Consider the following 11,281-nt stretch of genomic DNA (forward strand, 5'->3'; position numbering starts at 1 on the left):
ATAGCTTTTTATCACGTATAGATAGTTTAATGATTAAGAATCTACCCTCTGGATCTATAATTGTATCGAGTACTGTGAAATTAATATTTTTATGTATTAAAATTGCTGCTCCCCTTTGTCTAGAATTATAACAAGCTGAGAACACATTGGGAAACTCAGGTGTTTTAAGTTCATTCGAACCTCTAAGAGGTCTGTGGGTCTCTTGTAATAGGACAATATCCGCCTGTAGTTTTTTGAGTTGGTTAAATATTTTTAACCTCTTTTCTCTGGAGCCAGCTCCATTTATATTCCATGTAATGAACCTCAGTGTACCCATAGATGTTTGTGTATAACTAGGGATGTATGCTGTGTGCGTCGCTTAGACAGGTGGAGAGAATACGTCACTTGTTCATAAATAAAGAGAAGGAGAGAGAGAAAAAATGTGTGGCGAGATGCTCCCTGAGTCTGACTTTGTGTATGCATAGTTACTAATATGAGTAGGCTTGGCTTAAGTGTGTGTGTATCTTATATGACTGTGTGCGCTGTCTGACTGATGTAAATGTGACATGTATTATCTAACAGACACGCAACACTGAGACTTAAAACATCTATTGTGCTGTGTTTCACATATAAAACAGTTTCACATCATGAAGACGCTCTTCCAACACAGAGGCATATCTGAAATCAAAACAAACAAGCAAATATTAAAAAATTCAATGGAGTTCCCCCCTTAAACTGTAGAAAAGTGAAATGGAAATCCCAATTTAGTCTCTAAAGACTGTTAATTCTATAAAGCAAAGAGAAGGCAAGGTTTCAGTGTCCATCAGTGATGTTCAACAGTTCATACACTTTCATCAAACCCATTGTAACAACATCCACGGTACTTTCAAAACAAGATACAGCAGAAACAGCTTTCCAACACCATTTTTTAAATTTTAAACCAGCACTTGTAATGAAAAAAATCTAGTGATGTAATCTGAAAATCTGGAACTGTTGGGCTCGTACTCACAATACAATGAACTGAGCAGTTAAGCTGATCTCCTTTTGTCTCGACAGATCAGAGAATAAACAATAAAAGGAACATAACAACTTATGCACTCAAATAAAAGGCAAAGCAAATAACATTACTTATTGCCTGTGTATGTCCGATCTTTGAACACTGACCAACCCTTTTTAAAAGTTTATAGAAAGATAAGATTGCTTAAATTTTACTTTTAACTTTTGTGTGAGTTATAGTTAAGTCATGTGTGTTATGACATCACAAACAGATTTTTAAAAATATTCTGAAGACGAACATGTTTACAGACTCGTTGGTGCTAAAATAAATAAATCATCTGTAAATCACACTTATGTGCTGGCACGTGACTGCAAGCAGTCTTATGTTTTAGCATTTTGTGATATTAAAATGGTAAAGAAATGAACTGTAGCTGCTTTCTTACTGTAATAAGAGTCATAGTGGAGTAAGTACTTTCCCAAGAGTAGGCCAAAGACACTAAACCCATTACAATAAGAACCTGACTGTAAAAGATTACTACTCATCTTAATCAGAATAACCTTAAAAAAAAATAATAAAAACAAACAAACAAAGCCAAAACCTCCATCCTTTCAACTTTCCTTAGACCAACAAATCTTTGACCACCTTTATTAAAAGGCGCTGTGCAAATATTTTATTTTGAAAGTTTAGTGACTGCTCAGCAGTTCCCATGTTTCCCTCCCTGCAAACTGTGGATTTGGGGTCTGTCTGCAGCAGGAGACCACCACACTGACAAGTGTAGGAAAACACAAGATGAAGCAAGCAGCATCTGGACTTTCAAGTTAATAGAATTAGTATAGCACCTTTAAGAATAAGAACCTGCCACAATATATATGAAGAATAAAAAATATATATTTTAGCTCCCATAAAGCATTCAGAGAATGCAGCATTTCATATTTGACCAGTGAGAAGTATCCCAGTCACTGGTTCCATATTTGGGGGGAAAAATAAGGTGACCTGCTCACTGATTCTGGATCAGCAGCACAGCACAGGAAAAAAAAAAATCAATGACCCAGTTACTGTAACCCAAGAGTTAAAATACGACGTACCAAACATGTTAATGAAGTTTACAAAAACAAAGCCTAAAAACATATAAAAACAACATACTGTACAACATGTATACATATTCTATACAACAGACTGTAAACACAGCTATCTAGTGGTCATGTATTTTGATACAGTAGCTAGAATGTTAAGTGATGACTGCCACAAGCAGCTCCAACAGCAGAGCCAAACCAAAGCCAGGATCCTGTTATTGATTGATACCATTCACATTCAGGGAGAGCTGGGTGATAACCCCAGAGGTTAGTGGCAAGCGACACTGTTCGAATGGTTTAAAACTTATGTGCAAATTTGATTATTCAGCAGATCAAACTGGAAGGAGCAGACTTTTTTTTCCCTGTTCAAATTGTAACACATTGCAACTGGTTATCAAGTCTGCTCATATTGCACTTGATAACCAAAATAAACAGCTAATCTGAGCTCTTTTGTTTCACCTGAATTAGTTGAAATCAATTCAAACAAATAAACTGAAGGACCAACAGTTTTCACTGATGGAAGCTAAGAAAGAAAAAAAAAAAACCCTATCATGCATGTTTGTAATCGTTTGTAAACAGTGCAGTAGACAAAGAAACTTTCTGACATTGGTTTGGCCGTACTGACTAATTTTTTCACTGCTATGCATCAAAAATGCTCTGAAAACAAACCAACCAAAAAAAAAAAAAAGCAACAATAAAGTTAATACTGCCAAAGTCCTGTCTGAGATGAGGCGGTGTGGGGCTTTACACGGAGATCTCCTGAGAAGGAGAGCAACACAGCCTGGAATCTGAGGGCGAGTCCTTCTGAGAGATGGATGGAAGAAAAAGAGGTGGAAAGAAGGTGGAAGGATAAAAGATGTTAATGCTGGCATTCAATCATAATACTATTTCACCTATACAACCACCAATAATACAGAGGAATCATGAAAACCGCAAAAGCAGAATGAAACGTTACAAAAACAAAATGCGTGCCTTTATGAATTAATAAGTATTTTCTAATAACGCAATTACCTACAAAATTATAACCATCAGTGTTTAAAATGGATTCGATTATGATTATTCATTATCTGCTTCTTGTATTATCTCTGCAAGAAGCAGAGATAGTGCAGGTAGATGACGTGTCTAACTGGTGTCACCCATCCACAGCAATGGACAGTGGACAGAGGTGAAGATCAGAGAGCAGGTAGGGTGGAGTGAATGAACACATACGTCAAGGATGACAGAAGGAGAGCAGCAAGAGTTTACAAGACCTGGTTTGGAGACAGTAGCACTAACAAAAAACACAGGAGGCTGAACAGGAAGTAGCAGATTTTTATTGGGAGAGATCAGAATGGATTAGTAGTGAGTGTATGAGAGGGACATTTCCAGCTGAGTGGTTTGGACAAAGAGAGGCGAGCTTGAAATGGTTTAGACATGTGCAAAGGACGAATAGTGCATGTATAGCGCAATAGATGTTAAAGATAGAGCTGTCAGGAATGAGGAAAACCACAGAGAAGAGTCAAGTATGTAGTGACGGAGAACATGCAGACGGCTGGGATAGGGTGAGATGGAGGAAGATGATCTGCTGCAGCAACCCCTAAAGGGAGCAACCGAAGGAAGAAGAGACACGTCCTCTTTATAGTCTCATTTTTATAGTCACTAAAAGCCAAATTCATAAATGAAATTAAAACATGATTAATTCCACAGCCCAATTTAGTAATGAAGCCCAATATGCTTTGTTTACACTGATGGATCCGCATTAAAAAGCCCAGTCTTTTAGGTTGGAGAAGAGTAGATGAACTAGACAAGCAGATGAAATTCCCATTTAGACGTGACAGACTCTAATGCAGCGGTCCCCAACCCCCGGGCCTCGGACCGGCCGTGAGTCGTTTGGTACCGGGCCGCGAGAGAGGCTCAGGTGTGAAATGTATGGTTTTCAGGGTTTTTAATCGGTTTTCAGCGTTATTTTGTTATCGTTTTTATCGTTAACTCGGTTTTCCTGGGTCTTTTCACGTGTGTTATGAATAAATCTTTTTTTCGGTACCGGTACTAGTTTTATTTTGTTGTATTTATCCGCGACACCTAAAAGGCCGGTCCGTGAAAATATTGTCGGGCATAAACCGGTCCGTGGCGCAAAAAAGGTTGGAGACCGCTGCTCTAATGCACGTAATAAATCTTCATACATAGTATTAAAGATAGGAAATGAAAACACATTTAAAGTTAAGCCTGTGCAACTTCCTACAAAAACAAAAAAAAAGTAAATATGGAAAATGACAGTCCTAACACACAAAATTGAATTATTTGCAATAAACAGTTTTTCATTAGTGCCTGGAAGAAAAATAATTAATTAAAATTTGAACATTGACTTTTAAATATATATTAAGCAAAGACGAGTGGATGATGAAATACCTTGGAAACCTTCAGAGCTTTGTCTTTGTGAAAAGCAAAATCTGGGTTTTTTACTACCAGTCCTGCTTTTCCCAACAAAGGACTGTTCACCTACACACACACACACACACACACACACACACACACACACACACACACACACAGGAAACAAAAGTATCACTGTTTGACATGACAGAGTCCTGGCTTTAAATACCATTTAGCACATGATGTTATCATATTTCCAAGGAAAAGTGAAATTTTGGGATCCCCCGTTTTGTGGTTAATACAAAAATGTCAGTGTTAGAAAAACAAAAACAGACTTACTGCTTGTAAGATGTCGTTCTCTTTATCAGATTTTCTTACAGTTCTGGTGAGAGCATCAGGAGAGATGTGTCTGACTCGTCTCTCTGCAGTCAGCTGCTCACCTCGAGCTTTGCGCTGTTACCAGAGGAGCACGGGGCAACAGTAAGAGACAGCAAAAGTTACATATGGATATGTACAACTTCATTATTAGCACTAAAAATCAACCTGTAAGCTCTTTGATTTTTCCAGTAATGCCTTTTTTAATATTTATATAATATTTGGTGATCACAGGTTTTCTGAACTGTCTTCCTTCTTTTTGTTAATGCATATAAATTTTCATAAAAATCAAGTTTAATTATTAAACTTCATTTCTCAAGACTTCCCAGAATTATTTATTACCTTGATGAAGCCACCAAAGGAGCGGGAACGCGGGTGTTTCTTGCTGGGAGCTGGAGGGACCTGGCTGCCCTCATTGGTACGTGTCCCAGAGTTTGTCTGTTTGACTAACTGCACACAAAAACATCACATTACATTTTATTTCAAAAGAAACTGAGCTGTCAGATTTTAGTATAGTATGAAGACCCTTAAGCGAACCTGTCTAACAAGTTTCTTCTTCTTGGCAGAGTCTGGCATGTTGTGGTGGACGTGTCTGAAGAGCTCCTTCAAAGCCTCCTCTGTATATTGGTTAGCTGGTGACTGACACTGCTCCTGAGAGCCGGGGCCCAGAGCAGCTGCCCTCTTCAGAGGTAGTACTGTCCGCTGAGCAGGGGAGCTGCTGCTCGCCAGAAGCTCCAGATCATCCTGACAGAGCACAGGACAAGTCAGACTGTACACGTGAGGGCACACCGTTTGTATTAGAGCCATTACTGCACATTAATGCAGCCATTTATTCTAAATGCTTTTTAAGGTTTCACACATAATCACACTTGGATGTATCAGGTACAATTTGGGGCCTCAATTTGACATCAAACCTGCCCTGCTAAAACCAAACCTTAGCATAACCATCGTCATACTTTTCACTGACTGTAAAAAGTAAGAGGAAGTGAAGAAAACAACTTAAAAGTTGTCTTTTAGTTTTTATTGTCTTTTCAATTAATTTATTGTTCCAAAATTCAAAAGCAGGAGAAATGCAACATAATGTGAACTTGGTTCACTAACCTTGGTCTGCAGAGCCTTGGTCCCAATGAAATGCATTCTAGCGTATTCCCGCAGGTAGACTGGGGCCTGAACAACATACAGCAGAAAGATGTGCCTCACTAAACCAGTAACATGACATTTTTAAAACCCTGATTCATTTTCAAAATGTTCAGCTGTTAAGTCACACGTTTGTCTATAATCACCCTGAAGAGTTTCTGTGAGTGTTTGATGAGAAAAGCCATGCTGCTGTTTAGTTTCTTCAGATTGTCTTTAAGGTCACCAGCTGTCATCTAGAGCAGGAGAACAGAATGAAGAAAATATAAATCTTACCAGTGTAAAAATGCAGGTCTTTTAACCTTCATAGGATATTGTCATGAAAATGTAGACTCAATAACAAAATGTATTTAACAAGCTTTTCAAATCTCTGTAATATAAGATCTGATTACATGTTACATTTTTCCAGGTTTGAATCAGCCTCAATGTATTATTATTTTCATTGATGCTGCTTTTTTAAATTGCCCAAGTTCTAACAACATATAAGCCCCTCCAATAAAGACAAAATGTGGGTTTTTTAGTCTGTGTTACAAAACATGTGCATTCCCTTAAAATCCATCAGCATATCCCAAACATTTGATTCTATTCATGTGAACGTAGTGTTTTCAGTGGGATCCATCAGGATACTCGCCATCCTCCACTGCATGAATGACTGATGTAAAAACTATTTAGCTTCCAAAATGAGCAAGACACTCTTGATCTATAATTTGCAAAGTTTTTATTTCTTTTTCTGAGAATCTTTAATATGGAGTAAATTATGACTCTTACATGTCTAGGCCAGAGGACGTGTGGAGCAAACATGAGGGCCAGGTTGAAGGAGGACATCTTGTTCTTGTCCTGCTGCTTGGCGGTGTGGTAAAGCAGGTCCAGCAGCAGTTTGAGCAGTGAGCGGTTGGCCTGAGGTAGGAGCAGGAAAAGAAGCTGCAGGGCTTCAATCTGACGCTCCTTGTTGGGTATCGTGGTCTTGTTGCCTTGTTCATCAAACAGAGTCATGTCTAGAAAAAAAGTTATTTAAAACAGACAAAATAGATTAGAGTGGCTATGTATTAAAAAACACAAATGTTTCACCAAAAACATGACAGAATTATTAAATGAGAATTGTACCTCTGTTCTAAAGTGAGAAAATAAAGGTATAACCAAACGTGTGTTTGTTTATATTCCTACCAGCTATTTTGAGGTGAGCATGAAAGTGTCTGTGTGTCAGCAGGGGCTCCGGCAGCTCTCCCAGGAAAGTCTTCAGCAGCGTGGCCGCATCATTGGGATGAAAGTCCCCAGACTCCAGGTTGAAATCAGCCCCACTGTTGAGGAGCTCCTTCAGGGCCTGCTGTCGAACACTGTTTCCAGGCACCCGAAACAGTCCCTCAACGTGCAGATCTAAGTGTGCAAGACCAGAATAATCGAATGTCATCATTCTGGATCAGTTTACGGATTCACCATTCCTGGATGGCATCAAAACAAGTAACACAAGTAAATAAAACAAGTAAATAAAAGTCAGATCCGCTACAAAAAAACTGAATTCAAATGTTTGGCACTGCAGAAGGAAAAATGATTGTCCCTCAAAACAGATCATTTTCCGAATTGTACAGAAATATTTTGGATTTAGGGCAAGTGATGTTAACCAAGAACAACTAGCTTGCAACAATGAACTGAAATCCCCAATGCAATTGCATTCCACGTGGCCAAAGATGTGTCCACTACTCACACAGAGACACAAAGGCTTCAATAAAATGGTCAATGTACTCAGACAAAACAGACGTTATCCTGTTCTGTAATTATTTTTCCGAAAATGGAAATACTTCTACTCTATGCAAAATGATCATGGTAATCGTTTTGCACATAATTGTGCAACCCTATTTAATATGGCTGATTGGAACAGTTAATGCATATGGTGCATACATGTATTCAATTTGAAAATATGCTGACTGTTAAAGTCTTTTAATAATCACCACATTTAGCAGGATATTTCAAGCTTTAAAAATAAGTCAGTTTTTTCTTTGCGCTTGCACTCAGTGTGTTTTGTCAATGTATCTGAACAGTATGAAGAAGTTGTGGCAAACGTGTAGTAAGAGTTAACATATAGTACATATCAAATAAAATTTGCAGTGCTAAACTTTCAAAACTGATTATCTTGTTATTCTGCTCTGAATCCAAAAATGTACTGCATGATTGTGACCTCAGGAGAGTTTGTCTAAAAGAGTGCACAAACTGAGAAAGCCTCTTCACAAATGAAACACGGCCAATGTTGCAGCCAGTGTAGTTGCTTTCTACATGAGCGAAGAGGACACGGATGTATTAACAACTGATTAAGGAATCTGCGAATATCATTTAAATCACTCACTTTTACTCAGGTAATCAATAAGCTTGTACATCTGGGCCATGCAGCTTTCTGTCAGACAGGTTCCAAACACAAGGCTCTTATCTGTGAAAGCATGAAAAAGGAGATACTAAAAATTAAAGACCTCTCAACAAATTTGCATATTCTGCATGCGCTTTCAGTTTTCACCACAGTCGTAACCTAGCTGAGTGTCTGACCTTTGCGTTTAAGAAAGTTGAAAGAACGGAAAAATCCTCCATTTCCGCCTGTTGGGGTCTTGGGGCTGTCCTCTCCCAGAAGCTGTGCAAACTCTGACCCAGGAAGATCAATTAGTCTAGTAATGTTACTGAGCACCAGCTCCAGGAAAACATCTGGGTTCTCATGGCGGAGTTTCTCAACAAAAAAGTCTGGGTTGAAGATGACTGGTGGTCGGCCAGCACGAGAAGCCCCAGGAGATTCCTCATGGTTGATCACCATACTGTACACTGTATTGCTGAGGAGGAGATGCATAAGGTTAACACATGTATACAAGTGTGAGGAGGACACTTTACATTTAGATTTAGCACTTTTATCCAAAGGGCTCTGGAATTGGTGTCTCATTCAACTATTTGCTGATACACCCATAACAGTGAGTCACCATCCAAGGTGGCCTTAACTATGTGGGATTCACAGTTTCACCCAAAGAAATGTTAACATAAACAGCAATAAGGTGTACACAAACTGTCTTATAGATCTGATCTTCAAAATTCAACATCTCAAGCAAAGTTTGATAAGAACTTTAAGACAGTAAGCTACGGCAAACAAGATTACTTTGTTATTTAGCTCGTTTTACCCTCTGAAGAAGCTGAATGCATACACAGACAGTGATAGCGTGTATATTATAGATGTTAACCTAGATCCATTTTAGCTGATGTGAAGTAGATCAGCCCAAACACATTATGTACATTCAAGCAACTCAGCTAACATTGCCAGTGCTTTATGTTCCCACTAGTATCCGATAATATTTTTAGACGTAGCTATACATTTAAATTGCTCCAAAACTGTAACTAATATAATGTGTGGGTGTTTTAAACTGCATTACGACGACGACAAGCTGATGACACGCTGCTGTGCCACTACACTAAAATGACCAAGCTTGTGAGTGGCAGTTTATCACTCTCATTAACATAACGCGTTTTCAGCAGTTTAAAAACTCCATAGTTCAGCAATAAGCGTAAGAAACTCCTCGTCTATGTTAATACCAACAAAATATAAAAAATCTATTTCGTTTTTACCTTCTTTTTTCTGTGTTTTCATCTGCAGCTTTACTTGTAGCCATGTTCAGTTTGAATGCTCGGCTGTTGTCTTCTGGGCACCGCCTACGTCGTCAACCATTGGTGGTTGTCGAACTCGGGGCGTGACACGAGGGCCATGATTTGCATGTCTCTTACTATGATTGGTCAGTTTGAATGTAGGGGTTAATAGAGAGGAAAACGATATCAGTAAACAAACAGAGCTGAATGAACTAAATATTCAGCTCATTCAGCTATTATATATCCGCAAATTTTACACAAAATATCAGCCAGGCGTCAATTCTTTTTTTTAAAAATTACAGTTACTTTTGCGTTGTCAAGTATGACCTTATTATTAATAGTAGTAGTAGTGATAGTATTAGTAGTAGTATATATATATGATTTAAAATTGCCCATAGGTGTGAGAATGGATCTCTGCCACGACAGACTGGCAACCTGGTGTACCCAGCCTCTTGTTCTATTGCAGCTGGTATAGGCTCCAGCCTACAGATTGGGTTCTCATTTTTTCCAGATGATTGGGCACCGTGGAGAAGAAGAGAAATTTAGTTTGTTGTGAAGAAGTTATGTGGAGCAGTTACAAAAGTTGAAAAGTGATCATATAAATGGGGGTTTAAATTTTCAACTGATAAGACTAAAATAATGTTTTTTACGAGGAAAAGAGCTGGTAATAGTATCAACCTCAAATTAAGTGGACAAGAGTTGGAAAGAGAACAACCTAAATTTATTGTATTTTGGTTTAATGAAAGGGTGACATGAGCTGTAAATATTAATAATAATAATAATAATACACACGTGCATATTAAACATAATGAGGAAGTGACAGAAATTCTTTGAAAACCATTTAGTATTAGTAGTAGTATATATAATCCAAAACCATTGGATTATTCAGAGCAGTATTATATCAGTGCTCCATATAATTCTCCATAAATGGCAACAGCATGTAACAGCTCCATATAATTCAGCAGCAGGTACAAGTCTTCATAAATTCAACAATATCCATTATCAGTCTCTAAGACGCTCCATAAGTGCATTTAAACAACCCCGACAGCAACATTACAGGAAGTGATGAAAAGAAAGAAAAGAAACGCCACTTCCATGGCTGCAGGTGTATCAAATAAAGCACCTAGGCACGCAGACTGCTTCTACAAACATTTGTGAAAGAATGGGTTGTTCTCAGGAGATCAGAGAATTTGAGCGTGGCATCGTGATATGGTGCCAGCTGTGCAACAAGTTCAGTCATGAAATTTCCTCGCTACTAAACATTCAACTGTTAGTGGCCAAAGGGATCACCAACTTTCTGCAGAGTCAATCACTACAGACCGCCAAACTTCATGTGGCTTTCAGATTAGCTCAATAACAACCGTAGAGAGCTTCACAGAATGGGTTTCCATGGCCAAGCAGCATCCAAGCCTTAAATGCAATGCAAAGCACCGAATGTAGTCCCTTCTATATCTAGGGTGTTCTGTATAATGTTTGATCATGATTATACTTTTTTTTATATATTTTTTCTACAGTAAAAAAGTGACCTTGGATTTCATATATTTCTTACACAGAACATGCAAATAAAGATTTGAAAATATTTTGTAGCTGTTGTTGAAGAGCTGCGTCAGAGGTTTGCTCTGCTGTGACAGAGCTGTTGCTGAACAACAAACTAGTTGTTAAGTTATGAAGTTAATTTCCTTCTCATAAAAAGTCTTTATGACACAGCAACATGACTGTTTAGTTTTGTTGCATTTGTGCACTTTGCAATGCAATTACTTCTCTG

At 38.2% G+C, this 11,281-nt stretch overlaps 1 protein-coding gene across 2 annotated transcripts; it reads right to left on the bottom strand.

Annotated features, from left to right (window-relative positions):
* Window positions 1–572: 572 nt before the first annotated feature.
* Window positions 573–9,621, bottom strand: arhgap19 (Rho GTPase activating protein 19). Of its 2 annotated transcripts, none has more exons than XM_086294784.1 (12): window positions 9,499–9,621; window positions 8,443–8,717; window positions 8,249–8,329; window positions 7,075–7,284; window positions 6,679–6,905; window positions 6,060–6,146; window positions 5,878–5,943; window positions 5,314–5,520; window positions 5,119–5,226; window positions 4,741–4,854; window positions 4,438–4,527; window positions 573–2,850 (listed from the first exon to the last, which is right to left on the bottom strand). In XM_086294784.1, the coding sequence occupies exons 1-12, from the start codon at window positions 9,540–9,542 to the stop codon at window positions 2,794–2,796; spliced, it is 1,566 nt and encodes a 521-aa protein (XP_086150910.1). In that variant the 5' UTR covers window positions 9,543–9,621; the 3' UTR covers window positions 573–2,793. The 2 variants fall into 2 exon arrangements, with proteins under 2 accessions (XP_086150910.1, XP_086150909.1); XM_086294783.1 differs by having other exon boundaries at window positions 573–2,853.
* Between the last annotated feature and the right edge of the window lie 1,660 nt (window positions 9,622–11,281).

Source organism: Aulonocara sp. 'chitande type north' Nkhata Bay, linkage group LG6 (assembly GCF_057382095.1).
Source record: "Aulonocara sp. 'chitande type north' Nkhata Bay isolate Kocher_YH1m ecotype deep benthic linkage group LG6, A_spYH_male_GT1.1, whole genome shotgun sequence".
NCBI lineage: Eukaryota > Metazoa > Chordata > Actinopteri > Cichliformes > Cichlidae > Aulonocara > Aulonocara sp. 'chitande type north' Nkhata Bay.

Coding starts and splice junctions, on each gene's coding strand:
- arhgap19 (XM_086294783.1), bottom strand. CDS start 9,542: ATGGCTACAAGTAAAGCTGCAGATGAAAACACAGAAAAAAGAAG. Junction 5,944..6,059: donor ACTCACAGAAACTCTTCAGG/GTGATTATAGAC, acceptor TATGTTGTTCAG/GCCCCAGTCTACCTGCGGGA. Junction 4,528..4,740: donor AGAACGACATCTTACAAGCA/GTAAGTCTGTTT, acceptor GTGTGTGTGTAG/GTGAACAGTCCTTTGTTGGG.